At 43.4% G+C, this 18635-nt stretch overlaps 1 protein-coding gene across 2 annotated transcripts in view; it reads right to left on the reverse strand.

Annotated features, from left to right (window-relative positions):
* LOC127624262 (laminin subunit alpha-4-like) overlaps nt 1-18102 on the reverse strand; it is a 66128-nt gene extending 48026 nt beyond the window's left edge. Inside the window, exons 1-3 of one of the 2 annotated variants that reach the window (XM_052099005.1) lie at nt 17793-18102; nt 9759-9860; nt 8965-9092 (exon numbers count right to left, since the gene is read on the reverse strand). In XM_052099005.1, the coding sequence (XP_051954965.1) occupies nt 8965-9092; nt 9759-9860; nt 17793-17888 (326 nt within the window). In that variant the 5' untranslated portion in view covers nt 17889-18102. The remainder of the gene's footprint in view (nt 1-8964; nt 9093-9758; nt 9861-17792) is intronic. The other variant, XM_052099004.1, reaches the window with a different exon arrangement.
* Between the last annotated feature and the right edge of the window lie 533 nt (nt 18103-18635).

Here is an 18635-nt window from a genome sequence, read left to right on the forward strand (position 1 = left end):
TAATAAATCTAGAACTGATTGACAAATTCACTTGTGAAATGGATTGCTGTGAACTGTATGCCAATGATTGGCTTATGTTCAATAATATGGTAGTAAACAATACATTGTATTCTAAAGCCGCTTTTTGTATTGTCTTATCAATGATTAACTCTTCTGCAACAAGAATGTAATGCATTTTAATTATCTGAATATAGTTTTTATTTATATATATATATACTTTTTAAATATTTAAAGATAACTATGTATCATTATTTCATCATTATATATTGAATTATTGTTATATGAGGGGCTTTCTCAGTAAATATTTGTATAATATGCGATTAATCACGATTAATTAATCGGGACACCATGTAATTAATTCAATTAAAATTTTTAAACGATTGACAGCCATAATATATATATATATATATATATATATATATATATATATATATATATATATATATATATATATATACATACATACTATATTTATTATGTTTTTGTGGACTCCTTACCAGGTCCAGTTGATGTTACAGAGAAATTTTCAATTGTGATGCTCATATAATTGCAGCTTTATTGATGAATGTGATACTTTTAATGACACATCCAGAGTGGAGTCACTGTAGTTGACATAAGATGTTGCATGGTGATGTCATCAGTATTTGTAGATATTTTATAATAACTTTATTTCAGTTTAGCACCTTTTAGCAGTTTAGCACAATGTACTTTACAAAACATAAAATCAAAACACACTCAATGAAACACATTCACATAGCAGTAAGAACAGACCAATACAAAGACTTTTGACGAGACTTCAAAACAGACACAGATTCAGCATATCTAAAATCCCAGGGCTGGTTGTTCTATAATCGTGAGGCCTTCACTACAAATGCTCTAAAACCATTCGTTTTGTGTCTGCGTCTTAAAACAGCCAACATTTCATGTCAAGAAGTTCCCCTTCTGTCGCTCTCTCCAAGTTGTGTCGGAGAAGCGACACTAGGGGTCTCTCTTGAGTGCCGATATTCACCTCTGACCTATTGAAAAGGGCCAATGAGAGTTGGCAGTCAGTATTTGCATACCCCGCATTCGGGTATTTAAGCGGGGCAAATACGGAAGTTTAGTCAGAAAATTTCTTCGGAGCCGATGGTCTGTTTGCAGTCTGCTGCGAGAATACACACCCTGAACGTTCCTGTATCTCTGACGATCTGCTTGCTGTTGGATCTGATGGCGCACAACAGCGGCTTTCTCTGTACTTTGCACGGCGTGCATTGTTGCCCCTGAGCGCTTCGACAGCGCAGACACACACACACACACACTGTGTATTAAAAGAGTAATTTCCTGTAAAAGAGCAAATTTCTCTAAAAGAGCAAACACAGCGGCTTTTTCAAGATGCCTTTCCGCCCCGTGTCGTTCCTGGATGCGGTAGAAGCCTCTCCGCTTCAGACGGCCACAGGCGCTGTCTCGTGTGTTTGGGCCGCGATCACACCGAGGCGGCGTTTGTGGATGGTTCATGTTCTCACTGCGAGAACATGACCATGACCACGTTGCGGTCGCGGCTTGCTTTCAACAGAAGGCAAGCCACCCCAGCTGCACCCCGGGATTGAGGACGATGCGGTTGGCGCTGGGGGCGATTTGGGGGCGGCAGCGGGTTTGGTTTCGCCGGGTAGCCCCCCGCAAACCTCCCGTTCCCCGACATGCTCGCTGGTCCCCGTCCAAGCTCGCGGCGATAGCGGCCCGCCTCACAGCCTGGCCGTCTATCCTCCCGAGTCTGAAGCAGATGAGCTCACCGCTGCATCGGAGAGTGCGGTGTCTGATGCTGAGGACTCCCCTCGACTGCCAGCAGGCCCAGGCTGAGGCCGACGCGCAGATGTCTGACATGCTTTCCCGGGCCGCCGTGAGCATGGGGTTGGATTGGAACCCTCCATCCTCCCCACAGCCTTCACGGTTGGATGATTGGTTCCTGGGGGCAGCGCGCCGTTCGCGGCCTCGCATCCCCACGGTCCCGTTTTTCCCGGAGGTGCATGATGAGCTGACGTCTACGTGGAGAGCCCCGCTCTCCGCTCGTCTAGGTGACACCTGCTCCACTCTCTCCACCCTCGACGGCGGAGAGTGCCACGGATACGGCGCGATTCCCCATGTCGATAGGGCAGTTGTGTACCATCTATGCCCCGGTAGCCCTACCTCCTGGTGCGGTCACCCCGTACTCCCATCCAAGCCCTGTAGGACAACATCCTCACTCAACGCGAAGGCCTACAGTGCGGCTGGATGCGCTGCCTCCGCCCTGCATGTGATGGCCCTCCTGCAAGTCCACCAGGCCAAAGCTCTCAGAAACATGCACGGGGTAGACCTGATCCTGATGTGCTGCAGGAACTGCGCTCAGCGACCGACCTTGCCCTGAGAGCGATGAAGGCCACAGCGCAGGCACTCGGACAGACGATGGCCACCCTAGTGGTCCAGGAACGCCATCTTTGGCTCAATCTGGTCGAGATGCGTGAGGCTGATAAGAATCGCTTCCTGGACGCACCTGTCTCCCAGATTGGCCTTTTCGGTGACACCGTCGAGGACTTCGCCCAACAGTTCTCCGTGGTGAAGAAGCAGACGGAGGCCATCTCCCACATCATGCCCCGCCGCAGACCTGCCGCTACGGGCCCTGCCCCGTCTGCCCACCGAGGGCGTCCCCCTGCGAAGAAACCAGCTCCTGCTCCGCCTCAACCCAGGCCCTTCTCTCAGCCCCAGCGTCGAGCACTCCGCAGGCGGCGCACGCCCCCTGTCTCACGAACCCCCTCTAGGACCTGGAAGGCTCCCAAGCATTCCTGAGACAGCCGACCCAGAGCCGAAGACGTTAGCTCCGGAGGTGGTAAGACCGCTCCATCCCCCGGTGGAGGGCCTGGAGGAGAATCCTTTGTTTTTTCATTTGCCACACCCCCTGACGGGGGCTGTGGTACCCACATTCTCAATAAAAGAGCTATTTCCTTTGCCTCTGGGTAACATGGCCCACAAATGCCGTTCTCACGGCAATCTGCTTTCAGATCACGACAGTCCCGGTACACCGGACGCGGCAATCCTGCCTTCCGCTTGCCCTCGACTGCCCCCCGGCTGGCCGTGGCTTTCACTTCCCAACGCATCACGCTGGCTGCACCGGACCATTCGACTCGGTTACGCAATTCAGTTTGCCCGGCTCCCGCCCCCCTTCAGGGGCGTCCGCTTTTTCGCAGTACACGGCGAGCATGCCAGTTCCCTGCGCACAGAAATCGCGACCCTCTTAGCCAAGGGCGCGGTAGAGCCCGTCCCTCCAACCGAAATGAGGAAGGGTTTCTACAGCCCTTACTTCATTGTACCCAAGAAAGGCGGCGGCTTACGACCAATCCTGGACCTGCGAAGTTTTCAATCGGGCCTTGTTAAAACTCCCATTCAAAATGCTCACGCAGAGAAATATTCTGGCTGGCGCTCAGCATCTAGATTGGTTCGCAGCAGTAGACCTGAAGGACGCCGTACTTCCACGCCTCAATTCTGCCACGACACCGACCCTTCTTACGGTTCACGCTCGACGGCCAGGCGTTTCAGTACAAAGTCCTCCCATTCGGCCTGTCTCTGTCCCTCGCGATCTTCACGAAGGTCGCAGAGGCAGCCCTTGCCCCGCTACTGAGTAGCCGGCATCCGCGATACTCAACTACCTTGACGACTGGCTCATCCTAGCACACTCTCGAGAGTTACTATGCACACACAGAGACCAGGTGCTCCGGCACCTCAGCCGCTTGGGGCTTCAGGTCAACTGGGAAAAGAGCAAGCTCACTCCGGTTCAGAGCATCTCTTTCTCGGGCTGGAGTTAGACTCAGTCTCAATGACAGCACGTCTCACGAGCGAGCGTGCTCAGTCGGTGCTGGACTGCCTCGCTTCATTCAAGCCAGGCACAGTGGTCCCTCTAAAACATTTCCAGAGGCTCCTGGGGCATATGGCGTCCTCCACGGTGGTCGCGCTGCTGGGGTTGATGCATATGAGACCACTCCAGCACTGGCTCCAGACTCGAGTCCCGAGACAAGCATGGCACCACGGCACGCATCGGGTAAGAATCACCCCCGCCTGCCTCAAAACACTCCGACCCTGGACAGACCTCTGCTTTTTATGGGCAGGAGTGCCCCTGCAGCAGGTGTCCCGACGCGTTCTGGTCACAACCTACGCCTCCCGGTCCGGGTGGGGTGCCGTGTGCAGCGGGCATGCAGCAGCGGGCCGTTGGAAAGGGGCCCTGCTGCGTTGGCACATCAACTGCCTGGAGTTGCTGACCGTCCTTCTTGCTCTCAGGAAGTTCCTCCCGTTAGTTCGGGACAAACATGTCCTCGTGAGATCGGACAGCATCGCGGTGGTGGCGTACATAAATCGCCAAGGCAGCGTACGCTCCCACCAAATGTCACAACTCACCCGCAGTCTCCTCCTATGGAGCCAGCAGCGACTCAGGTCGCTAGCGTGCCACTCACATCCCCGGCAAGCTCAACGTCGTAGCGGACGCCGCTTATCATGACAAAGCCTGCCCGGGCGGGAGTGGAGGCTTCACCCCCAGTCGGTCCAGCTGATTTGGGAACGGCTTGGCAAGGCCCGGTAGACCTGTTTGCCGCCCAGGAAACCTCCCACTGCCCGCTCTGGTACGCTCCTAACAGAGGCTCCCTCAGGACAGACGCTGCTGGCACACAGCTGGCCCCTCGGGCTGCGCAAGTACACATTTCCCCAGTGAGCCTTCTTGCACCGGGTGCTGTGCAAGGTCAGGGAGGACGAGGAGCAAGTCACGTTGGTGGCCCCCTACTGGCCCACTCGGACTTGGTTCTCGGAACTCAGGCTCCTCGCGACAGCTATTGCTGCCCACCACGATCCTGTAGACGGCAAATCTCTGGGTAAGCACGACCTGATCCTCAGGTTCTTGAGAGGCGCCCAGAGGTTGAATCCCTCCCGGCCAGGCCTAGTTCCCTCCTGGGATCTCTCGGTAGTCTTGGCAGGACTCCAGAGACCTCCCTTCGAGCCGCTTGAATCAGTTGGACACAGGGCCCTCTCCCTTAAGACGGCCCTGCTGATCACGCTTGCCTCTATCAAGAGGGTTGGGGACCTGCAAGCGTTCTCTGTCAGCGACACTTGCCTGGAGTTCGGTCCGGCAGATACGTCTGTGATCCTAAGACCGCGACCGGGCTATGTGCCCAAGGTTCCTACCACACCGCTCCGAGATCAGGTAGTGAACCTGCAAGCGCTGCCCCGGAGGAGGCAGACCCAGCCCTTTCGTTGCTATGTCCAGTGCGCCCTGCGCATTTACCTGGACCGCACACAGAGCACCAGACGCTCTGAGCAGCTCTTTGTCTGCTTTGGGGGACGGCAGAAAGGGAATGCCATCTCCAAACAGAGGCTCGCCCACTGGGTTGTCGACGCCATCACACTGGCTTATCACACCCAGGTCGCGTGCCCCTACCCTTGCGGGTCCGAGCTCACTCAACAAGGGGTGTAGAGTCCTCGTGGGCACTGGCCAGGGGCACCTCCCTAGCAGACATCTGCAGAGCCGCGGGTTGGGCAACACCCAACACCTTCAGCGAGGTTTTACAACCTCCGCGTTGAGTCAGTTAGCGCCTCGTGTTTTGTCAGGTCCGAGCCCGTAGAACTCGGTAACACGTAGACCGACCGGCCGGGTGGATCGCTTGCGCTCAGCCCCTTTTCCTGACGCCAAGGTAAAGTAGTGCTCTTCTTCCCAGGGCTTCCACTCCGAAGTCGGGCCCCTGGTCGATTCCTCCCCAGCCCTCCGGGTCCGCTGGTTCAGCGGAGGAACTCGCCGACCCAGCCACCGCGGTACCCTAATGGCTACCCTGTACTGGTATAGGTGCTCCACAGGTAAGGCCTCCTGCTCGGACTCCCCTGTGTGTAACTCCACGGTTCTGTCCCCTTACGAGCGGACCCCGTGTCTCCCCTTAGGCAGTTACAGCTGCCTCGGTCGCCGTGCTGTAGCAACTCCCCTTTCGAGGCTGGATCTACCACCGCACCATACTTTCCACATGAGCTCTAAGACGGCCGTGTGACGTGTCTACCACTTTTCCTCCCCAAGAAAAAGGGCAGGTGTGGTCTCCGCAGGGTCTGGGATAAGACCCCCTTCCCTATATGCGTGTAAGGGCCCCGGCCGTGATTGCTCTATGCGAGAAACATAGAGAGAAAAGAGGCCCAGCCAGGCTGGCCCGTTCCCATGTTGGCAAACATCGCCTTGTTCCCCCCAGGGTAACCAAAAGGATCCCGATGTTCTTATGGGGCATTGGGGAAGGGTACGTGCAGCCAGGTACGGACGATGCGTGGCACTGGATGGAATCCCTGCCCGCCTCTGTATCGGCGGTTCACATACACGGTTCAGCGCATGGCAAGATTGGAATGGGTCCCCTAGTGTCGCTTCTCCGACACAACGTGGAGAAAGCCACAGAAGGGGAACGTTTGGTTACGTATGTAACCTCCGTTCCCCGAGGGAGGGAACGACACGTTGTGTCTTTCCTCCGCCATGTCGCTGAACCGAGCCACTGTTGTGGCCGTACCATTTCCGGCTCCTTAGAAAAATCCTGACTGAACTTCCGTATTTGCCCCGCTTAAATACCCGCATGCGGGGGCGGGGTATGCCAATACTGACTGCCATTGCTCATTGCCCTTTTCAATAGGTCAGAGGTGAATATCGGCGCTCAAGAGAGACCCCTAGTGTCGCTTCTCCGACACAACATGTCGTTCCCTCCCTCGGGGAACGGAGGTTACATACATAACCAAACGATTTTGAAGTCTAAATGTTTCATAAGGTCTTAAAAGTTCTGTTAAATATTCTGGCGCCAACCCATGTAATGCCATATATGTAATTTAATAAAATCTTAAAATCAACCAAAATGAATTGGTAATCAATGAAAAGTATGTAATAGACCTTATTCACTGTAGCGCCATCTTTGATTTTTAATGGGAATGTTGACGAGGCTATGAGGGATAGACTTACCATCTCTTCAATGGCATGCATGGTATAAAGCAGTAAAAAGCTCCTTGATCACATCTGATTTTCCACAACTCATGATATCTGGGTTTTATAACTCATAAAAACACTTTAAACTGTAGGACAGTCCATTGAAAAGACTGTACATCAATCCCTCTCAGCCTCGTTGTCATTCCTAATAAAAAATCTACGATTTTCTGCAGTGAATAATCTAGTTCATGTCAAAACTAAAGTTGCAGCATTTTGCATTAATTGGAGCTGTACTAAAGTGCACTGATTTAAAATTGAACCAGGGCATTGCAATAATCTAGGTGAGTCTAAATAAAAGCATGTGTAAGCTTCTCTGTACCCCTTATATTTAAGACATGTCTAACCTTGGAAATGTTCCTCATCTGAACTAAAAAAAACAAGACTGAACTAACTGCCTGATATGGAACTCAAAATTTGTATTTGTATCAAAATAGACGCCCAAATGTCTCACCACCTGCTGAATATTTCTCACCACCTGTCTAAGTGTTGACTCTTTTTAAAGCCATGACCAAATATAACAAACTCTATTTAAACAGTTTTTAACTGAAGAAAATTACATGCCATTCAAATTTGAGGTTTGCTATACAAGCTTGAAGAACAATTAAATTAGTCAGATCATTTGGCTTCAAAGAAAAATACAACTGAAGGTCATCTACATATCAATTAAAATAAATGTTGAATTGTCGAATCACACAACCATGCAGTAACATACTGCAGTAACATACTGCATATAGTGCAAACAATATTGGCCCTAACAGGGATCCTTGTGGAACACCACAATTAATTGTTGAAGAGGAGGGCATCTCATCTCCAATAAACTCTGCAAATTTCCTATTTGACAAGTAGGAAACAAACCAATATAATGCCACCCCATATATTCCCACCCATCTCTTCAATGTATCAATTAAAATGATCTGATCAACTGTATCAAAGGCTGTATTTAAATAAAGCAACACTTCAGTTATTTGTCACCTTAAAAAGGACAGTCTCTGCACTGTTGTTTGCTCTAAATCCTGAAAAACATTTCTCAAAAATATTGTTATCCTTCACTACCACCAAAGCTGTATACTGTAGCTACAGCTTTCTCTAATATTTGAGAGATGAATGCAGGGGCGAAAATGTCATAAAAATGTTGGGGGGGACAATAAACATTATTTTAAGAATGATGACCCTCAGATGGGGGGGTCCTGACCCCCCGACCCTACCGCGATTTCCGCCTTTGGATGAATGATCACTTTAAGATTAGTCAATAGTTATTCACAACTATAGGATCTAATGAGGATTTCTTCAGAGGTAGTTAAACTATCACAATCTTCAACTCATCTAGGACATCCTGATACTAGCAAGCTTTTTACTATAGACAACAATGCAGGGCCTAAGGTCCTGATGACTTCCCTGAAAAGTCTTAAAGCAACAACATCTGTATGACAATTAGATGGTTGCAACTGATGTACAATTTCTTATGGATTTCTCTGAAGTAGGTGAGAATCTCCCTAAACCCGATTATTCTACACATGTTAAAGGAGGAATAATTGATCCCTTATGCTAGAGACCTTATTAACAAAAATGTATAACCATCTATCGGACATAGAGTATTTGTACAAAACTTAATTTATACAATTCTATCTTTGTACATTTGAGTAGATATAGAAAAGTACAATATTAACACAGTATTAACAGCATCTAATAATCAGTGCTTTTACATGTGTGCTTTAGAGACTGAAAACTAGTTTGAACTGAAAGGATACTGGTGCAAGTGAACAAGTTCAATGCTCAGACACAATCCCTTTTATTTATCAGTGAATGATGGAGAAACTTTGTCAGAGAAAGACTAAGAACCGTTTAATTTATTGTTTGCTTTTAATTAACCAGTGTTTTATTATTATTATTATTATGATTATTATTATACACGGGAAAAGTATGATTCTGTCTCCTAAGTGCTGTTATGGTTATAAAGTGCAGAAGTCTGGACTCACTTGTTAGACTCCAGTGAGAGCGGGCAGGCACACGGTCTACAACTGAAGGTGCCGTCAGGAAGATATGCAGGTAAAAAGCCGTCTTCACACTGTTCACAGAAATCTCCAACAGTGTGGTTCTGACATTCCTAAAGCACAACAAGCAAAATAAGCATATTTGCTTATGAAACCGTAATTGCTCTGATTTACGCCAGAAATCTGCAGCATGATTTAGACTTCTTGAGGTTTTCACTCTTACTGGAAGCTTTTGCAATCAACATAATGGCTCCACATCGTTTTCATTAGAGATTTCTCACAATAGCAGTTTGGTTTCAATTAAAATCCAAATTCTCTTTAGAGAATGCATTGACTCATTCCACATGGTCCCATTGTTTACTGTTAAAAGTAGTTGGCTGTGGAATATTATGTTAGATAAAGATAGTTGAAAAAGTTGAACGCATAGTCTCTTTTCCACCATTGGGACGAATGATACTTGTGTTTTAACGAGCTAGCTAGCGTAATCTCCCACCCAGTTGAAAGAGGCGCATAGAAAAATAATGTACTTTACTAGTACATCATAAAACATGGAGAAATACTAAATATGCAGTCATTTCTATCAACAATTGTTAGCAAACTTGGCCAGCTATCTAGAAACTTATCTTAGTTATCTAACTTATCAAGTTATCTTGGCTTTGAGTCAACGAGAACAATTTGTAATCGTACCCTGCTGAACCTTTCCTCACCATGCTCAGAACCATTCAGCCCGATGGTGGCCTGCTCGGCCCTTCATGAAACAGTTTTGAAATCAAACTTACAATGCATATTCCAGTGATGTCCTCACAGCTATCGGCATGCCCTTTACAATTACAGGGCAGACAGGTCTCCTGCTCACTCAAGAAGAAGCCTCGTGCACATACCTGCAATGAAGAAATGCACAAACATGAGCAATAAAGGGAGTAAAATCACAAACTGAGACAAAGAGTGTAAGGTTTCCGGAAGCAATTTTTCCATAGAGTAAATTATTTTTTAACAATAATGTGTAAACCTTTCAGGATAGACTTACTGTACCAGTAAGTACTGTAAAAGCCAAAAGTCAGAAATGCACTGTTAACCAATATGTTGTCATTACTGTAAAAAAATAAAGTTGCCTTAATTAAACATTTCTTGAAAAAGTTTCCACTGGCACGTTTTGCACTGAAGGTGAGCGAGCGTTTTCCAGGTGCCAGTCATTCACTGTGAACTGAACACAGTGAAGTCTGTCATAAGCACTTAAAATATGCCTTTAATGCTGGAGTTTCTGCTGGATTCAGTGCTTTATTCACATCATTATGTATTTTTTCACTTCAAACTGACTTCAAATCATGATTGTACGCATTCATTGTTGCAATACGGAGGCTCGGTATGTAAACGTGTAATAAATCAACACTGTTGTGTGCACCATTGTGGGCATTAGGAAATGAAGCTGGCATCTTTTCAACTGTAATCGCATATATATAAAATTATTTTATTGCTCGTGTACTGAAGACAATGAAAGACAATACATACTAGGTTTGCATACTACAAACACACCCCAAAGCGGTAGCTATCTAGCACAGTGTGCAGCGTTCAGCACTTTTGGGCATACACATTTACATAGAGTGACAATTAAAAATAGCACAGACGGAACACAAGAATGCGTACTGTGAGAACTGGACACACTGACAAACTCAATGGGAAACAAATTTGCTATCAACTGTAGGTTTGTTCAATGATATGAGAATAAAACAATATATTGAGTTCTTAAGTCACTTTTTAAATTGTCTCATCAATGCTTTATCTGCCACAATAATACAATTTATTTCAAACTAAAATTCTTTAATATATTTTTATTATAGGCCCTACATATTATATTATAGATATTTTAATTAATTATTGATTAATTATCTTTATTTGGGGGGCTTTCTCAGCAAATAATGATGTATGCGATTAATCCGATTAATTAGTCGACATGTCCTGTCCATTGACATCATTGGTTATTATATGCTCTAAATTGGAGTCAGTTCAACTAAAATTAAGTAGAAAAACAATACTTTACAATACAATATTTCAATAGTAAATATGAGTTAAGTCGACTTGCATCTAGTTACCTAGTTAAATAATTAAGTTAATTCTATATGATCACCAAGCTAAGTCAACTTAATTACACAATTTTTGGAGACGCCATTACTCAATTCAACTGAGGGGACTAGATTACTCAGTCAATTGAGTTAAGTACAATTTTTAGGGTTTTCAGTGTAATTTCTTTTAATCCCAAAGAGAGCTTGAGGAGGAACAAACTTGGCAGTAGGTCCCTCCTGACTGTTTTATTCACAAGATGGCTTAGTGATTAACTGGATGCAATACTAAAACCGCACTCTGCCGCAGAGCCTGAGGGTCATACCAGGCCGTCATATGGGAGCAATCAAAACCAGAACAACAGTCTCACGGCATCAAAAGACAGCATATGGAAGTACTTTAGCATGGTACATTCAGATCAGTTATAACAGAAGAGAGTCTTTAACCCTTCTGAAACAGTGTTGCACTGCATCCATCTATCAATCTGTCTGTCTGTCCATCTGTCTGTCCATCACTGACATTTCTATTTCTATTCAGAAGTATTGGATAGGAGGCTATATAAATGTTGATGCTGTATTGAACTGATTTGAAATTCTGTTCTCTTCTGTTTGAGAATTCTATGGGAATTAATGTCATACCTCTTCGTATAACCCTAGTCCAACAATATTTTTTTATGATTTCTCTATCTTGCACAAATTATTACAAGAGCTGTCATGACAATATGTTCATAGCTACTAGGATAATTTTAGTAGTTGACACCGATACCAGTATAATTTCACAATTCTCAATACCAATTGGAGATATGATTTAAGTCAACGGGGACCAGAAAGGACATATGGGCACCGTAACAGTATTCCATATGATTCATACGATGGATTAATCAATGTCTTCTGAAGAAATCCACTTGGTTTTGGGTAACTCCAAAATATAACTCCGCCAGTAGAAAGTCATACAAGTTTGAGAAGCCATTAGGGTGAGTAAATGGTGAGAGAATTATACATTTTGTGTAAATATTTCTATAAGTAAACATTGCTTCATGTTTTTTATATGAGTAAATATATACAGTATAAGTAAAAAAAAAAAAAAACTTAAAGAAACAATCAAATAAATAAACTAAGAACATTGAGTGCTTTTCTTGTCAGTATAGCGGTGAGTGTTTTTTCCTTTCACTATTGTTTCATTTATGTTAAAGACATAATATACAGCCATTGCCGGGTCTAATGCTCAGATCAGATATTTTGACACAAACCTGATTGATTTTGTTCTGCCTGTTTGCAATCACTCAACATTAATAACTCGTCTGATGACCAGTTTGACCATAAAGGGCATTGGATTGTTTATGCACGCAGCCATGTAACCCCATTTGCCATGAGGTGCAAACGCTCTTCTTTTTATCACTTCTCAGTTCCTTTGGCCGAGCACAGGCTCTAATAAACAATAGGCCCTTTCCCATGGCAGGAACTAAAGCCTGTTTTGGTACTTTTACTTGGAATTAGTACTGCTAGTCATTTTCGCAATAAGGAACTGTACTTCCGCTTAGCCATTTTGAGGGACTTTAGAGGGACTTGTTTCACCTACTCTGGGGTAGGTACTTCTACCCCAGAAGAAGGACATTGGGAGGTGCTGCAACATGTAATTATTCGAACAAGTATGACGCAAAAAGAAAAGAGAAACGCTAGTTGGCAGCCGCCATCAGTAAACAAACTTGTAGCTGCTAGCCTCAGGATTGTGCTAATTTTCCAATTCCCTTAACAAAAATAACATAAAAACAACAAAGTATCCAAAGAGAATTGACTGTCTAACATATTGTGTGTGTGTGTGTGTGTGCGCACGCGTGCGTGCATGTGTGTATGTGTGTGTGTGTGTGTGAGAAAGGGGTGAGCAGAGCTTTGTGACCTGAACGAAAGACACACTTTGAGTTTCCATTGCATCTGTACTATTTGTACTGTATGACTATACAGGAAATAAAGTAATTTCTGACTAACTACATCAATTTTTCCTTGCGAGAATGGATATAAATTATAAGGTGTATATCGAGAGTTGGTAATTTTACTCTATTATAAACTAAACCATCATGAAATCTAGTTTACATGAGGAAAGTGTGGCATGCCTTTTACTACTTGGTTAACTAGCATCAAGATGTCTTTTATTCAGTCAATTGGTGAGTAGTTTTACAGTATTTATTTTTAGTCATAAAAGCTTTTATTGTAAAATATTCTATTGATAAATAGATTTATAGTACATTTTCAACATGTTTTCCGTTGAGCTCAGCATGTGCTAAGTGGTTAAAATAGGCACATAATCTTTCCTCTCACTGCGGCTTCCACACGCTGCTTGCACAGCTCACGCACCCAGTATAAAGACTGTAACTTCAAGAAACTATTTGTGTAAAAGAGCCCTAACCAAATTGTAGCTACGATCCTGGTGTTGTTGGCTGCATCCGAAAACTGTAAAATACTGCCATCGAAGGCTGTATACAGAGGTGGCATGAACATAATGCACTTTTCAAACTGTTCTTAGACAATTTTTCTTAAGAGTTCTATTCATAAAAAAAAACAGTTGGTTAAGCCATTAACTGATTAGGCAGAAAGTCAGGCTGCTCTTTTTTTTTTTCTTCGGTTGCAGCCATTGATTTTGTTGTTGCTATTGAATTGCGAGTGCAAACAACATCAGATGAAAAATGGTTGACACTGGATGACATCACTATGGGGGTTACATTTGTGTGTGTGAATGCAATGCCAGAAGGAAAAGTCGGTAACATTTTAGAATACTGTATTTACTTAATGCATAACTAATAAGGAATTACTGCAGAACTAATAGGTCATTCTTCATTAACACTTAAGTCACTACTATTAACTACTAACGAGTAGATACTCAATAGTCATTTCTCCTGAAGCTGAATTAGTAGATAATTAAAAGTAGTTCATCAGAAGGCATGATCGAATTCAATAGTTATTGATTAGCTAATTGTTACTTAACACAACTATAAAATGCTATTACATACTTATTAGTTAACACATCTTCCTTAGTAGTTAATAGTAGTGACTTAAGTGTTAATGAAGAATGACCTATTAGTTCTGCAGTAATTCCTTATTAGTTATGCATTAAGTAAGATACAGTATTCTAAAGTGTTACCGAAAAGTCTCGTCAGGTTTGGTGTTCCTCTTAAGAGATCCAAACGGGATTTCACAATCTGCTGCTGTGTGCACAATGTCATATTTTCCTCTTTCCTCTAGTTGTGGGTTAATGTGAATCATAATGTTGCCAATAAAACAGTGAGGTTCCAAGCCAGAGCTTCTTATCACCTTTTGATCCTGCCAATAAACACATGGATCACAAATAAAATGACATAGATGTGATACCTAATTTACACAACCTATGCACTGTACAAGGTAAGTTTCTGTCTATTTTTTGTCTCCATGTTTGAAGAATCTATGAGTGTTTTATCAACTGTATAAAGGTGTATATAGTAAAACGTTTTAATTGTATGATGCAACCCCCAATAAACATGCCCTCAGAACTCTCTACTATTGAGTGGCATGACAGCAATATAGTGTAGTGAGAATTGTTTAATTCAGTCATCTCCGACTGAGCCGTTTCGTGAACATAGGACAGGCTGCTTGAGAGATTAAAAGATATTCAATAAGCTCAAATGTTTCTGAGGATGCCTCCTGGAAAATGAAGGCAGAAGTCAATGTAAGCGCTACAGTATTTTTGGGCCCCCCTTGGATAATGATTCGATTTACCAGACTGCTAAACAGCTGTCATGAGAACTTATACACAGGGCACTCTCAGAGCAAAGGATCGTGGGAAGCTGGAGCAGATTCCATGTTTGAGTCATTGCTGAACAGTGTGAGAAACAAAACCTCTGCCTTGAGTGTGTGTTTGCGTATGAAATTTGAGAGTCCTTATTCATGTTGTTTTATTGATAGGACATTGATTTTTGAGTACCTGGACAAAACAAAACAATGTTTATATGTCAAAGATTTATTTAGGATCAATCAGTTAAACATAGTCACAGGTATACATCTACTTTGGGGAGTTGTATCAATGCAGGTATAATTGAAGGTATAGTGCAGTCACTAGTCTATAGTGTAGCCCCTGATAATGAGCCACATGTTTCGAAAGAATTTCTTTCATACCCTCTGAACTCTCTGCCGGATTATTGAGTGGCATGACAGCAATGTAGTGTAGTGAGATGTATTTAATTCAATCCTCTCCCACACCAGGAAGAACAAAGCCGACCTTCACACACCACACACTCTCACTGTCTCAACAGTGTAGAACCCACTTTAATTTGATACAGAGTAAATATATGAGCAATCTCTGCTCCAATTGAACTATTTTTCTTTATCTCTCAGAATATAAGAGGAGCTGATTACAGTTGTAATTAGACAGGAACATTTATTCTGAATCAGTTTTATATAATCAGAGTTGGCTCTTTGAGTCCAAGGTCTCATTCAAAGGATGGCTTTTCCAAATAAATGAAAACAATTACAAATAAATGGTTATCCGGAAACTGAAAGTACATTTGCATTCTTGTATAATAGCAATGTTTAAGAATCTGTTCATTTTACTCGTTTAAAGAAGAACTTGAAACAAAGAATTGATTGTTAAAATGTGATCATAAACTCATGAATAAGGATAGATTGTGTACAGAATGTGGCATTGAATGTGCATTTCATTTTGTAGTGTACAAATAGCTTAATACTATTAACTGTTCAGTAGAAGGTTCTAGATGTACTGTAAAATGTAGGGTATTCTTTTCTTGTTTCCCAGACATGCCAATTTATGTTGATTATCATGTAGCCAAGCTAAAAAAATCCATCATCTCAGTGTCAGATTGCACGTCCACAGACTGTGATGCATATTGCACACAGAAATGGCAAGCGCTTGTAAAAACCACAAGCCCCAATCTGAATGGCTAGCTTTACACAACTTTTAAGAATTAGAGTGCACATGTTTATACAAGTCCACCTGGAAATAAAGTTGTGGTATAAGGTACCTGGTAGATACAATGTGCACTTCTGAGGAAGAACTAATGACTCGGTTTGGTTGCTTTACTTTTCAGTCAGACGAACACTTCCTGTCTAAATGGACGTTCTTGGCCAGAATATTCTGCAAAGTTGACCTTGACTTCATGCCTGACTATAAAAGCACATAGCTAGCTATTAGTCACGATTGCCTTCTGCATGCATTACAGTAAAATTTGGAATGGTTGTAACCAAAGAATATATGGTTATTCAAACTGAACTTGATCCAAAGTGTCATCAGTCCTGAGTTGGATCCACATTGGCCAATATAAACACATTTCAGGCCTGTTAGAGACATTCTCGCAAATGGCAACAACCGTTTCCTCCTCGTCTGCAATCCATCTCTCTTTCGTTCTCTATTTCTTACACTGTTTACATTACTTCAGAGAATCAATTAAGTTTCTGATATTTTCCTTTTGAGATAGAGTGAGTGGACGAACACACCACGTATTAATTTCAACATGTCACACACCAACTGTGCAGACAAGCTCATGAGATTAACATCATTACTTAATTTCAGAAAATCTGACTACATTCACATGAGAGCCTCTTGAGCCAAACTATAGTATAATCAATCTAAACTCTTGTTTTTGGCTTTAACACTGCTTTATTTAAAAAAAAATTATATAATTTAAATGTTTAAACCAGCCCAAGCTCTGTCTTTAGAAAGGTTTTGGGTACTTTTCAGTGGATCAGGATAAGAGACCAACTGACCTCTCAGCAAAATCAGCTTGGGCTGGTTGGGAGACCAGATAGAGCAGATGAAGACCAGCTTAGCCAGGCTGGGAGACTAGTTTTAACCAGCTTAGGCAAGATTAAAACAGCTAAACATCCATGGCTGGTTTGAACTATTTTTAAGCAGAGTTCTAAGCATCCTAACTGAAATGTTAATTTGGAAGATGCTCTCTAGTTAGACAGGTCATTGGGTTTTGTAACAGAGGATTTTTCTCGTCTGATCCACAGCAAATTCATTGGTACAGATATAAGTGGTCCCACTCGCATAGCCCACTGGCCTCCATTCGCCTCTGCTGAGGTTCCTGTGGGGAGTGACATTGCCCTCAGAACCTCAGGATCTAGACGATCAACAGCTGCTGGGGGGAGCAATTTTCCAGACCACGGCACACACACTTACACATATGCATAAACCTCTCTCTCAATTTAGATCTTTTGCAGCTTGTTTTCATGGCCTATTAAACCCTGAATGTCAATACAACATTAGATTCAACTCAACAAGTGGACACCCATAGTATTACTGTTCAAAGATTGCTCTCTCACAGTTCAGAATACTTGATAGAGTTCTGACTCATGTTTCATACAAGGATCAATTTGTCTCAGATGCTTCTCCTGAAATTCCATAGGAAAAATAAAAATGGACACAAATAAGGTGCAAAATAATAGAGCTATAAAACTAAGATGGATAGCACAGGTCAAACACACTGGTTCTGGGAGAATTTGATCATGCTCTTTGAACGTGGAAACAGTGCAATAGGGTGTGAACGCAGAGCTAAAAAGAGTGCAGTACAATTCAAATATTCCAGAACTTGCTCTGAAATTAAAAGCATATGTGCAAATAATAATAGCACTAGACCCACAGCATGCACTTTTATACTTTAAAATACATATATAACCTTAGATCTGGACCCATTCTGAGACTTTTGTTATATGACATTATTTCAATTGTGAATATCTTTATCTTTTCTCAGCCAAAAAGAGAGGACTTACCCTGTAAACTGTGTTAAACTCTTGCGAGTAAGCTTCAAGTATGAGTGTTGATAGGATACCAAGAAAACAGAAAGATTGAAGTAGCACAGAGGCCATGATTCCACCCGCAGTGACTTTGCGAGCCCTGGCAATGTGTGTGATTATGTTCCCCGCTACAGAGCTCTTCCTCTGTCCTTGTGACTCTTTCTTCCCTTGATACTTTTTCTAATTCTTACTCCAGCCTCTCACTGCGCTCGTCTATTCTCACGTTCTCTCGCTTGCGCCAGCTCTGCCCAGAGTCCTGTAAAACAATCTCTCTGGACTTCCTCTCTCATACACCCCTGCCCCCTCTCCCTCACACAGCCACACACAAACACTTCCCTCACAAGATCTTGAATGGAAATCACATGTTGCTGACAAAGTTAGTGTGAAGAATCCAAACCCTGAAAGAATAATAAAGATGGCTTTTGTTTTCTAGTGAAACTTTGGTTAATTTGATCTGACAGAGATCAGTTGATTGACAGCCCTCTGCATATTACACTATCCTTTGACCTTGGCTGTGGCCCACCCTCCAAATGTGGCTGTCTCTTAACATCATGAACCTTGTGGAAATACCATCTCACTGTCCTCCTGTAACACACACACACACACACACACACACACACACACACACACACACACATACACAACAGGGTCAGTCTTCCCCTGTCTTATGTGTTGGTTACTCTTTGTTGCGTAGTCACAAATTAGAAGTGAAAAATCTTAAATAGGAGTTTTTACTCTCCCATGAGTTTTTAAACTCTACCCTGTCTTCCAGTCCAGAATAGAAAATTGTGCATCATGTTTGGATACTACACTCACTAG

This window comes from Xyrauchen texanus, chromosome 30, assembly GCF_025860055.1.
Source record: "Xyrauchen texanus isolate HMW12.3.18 chromosome 30, RBS_HiC_50CHRs, whole genome shotgun sequence".
In the NCBI taxonomy this organism is placed as follows: domain Eukaryota; kingdom Metazoa; phylum Chordata; class Actinopteri; order Cypriniformes; family Catostomidae; genus Xyrauchen; species Xyrauchen texanus.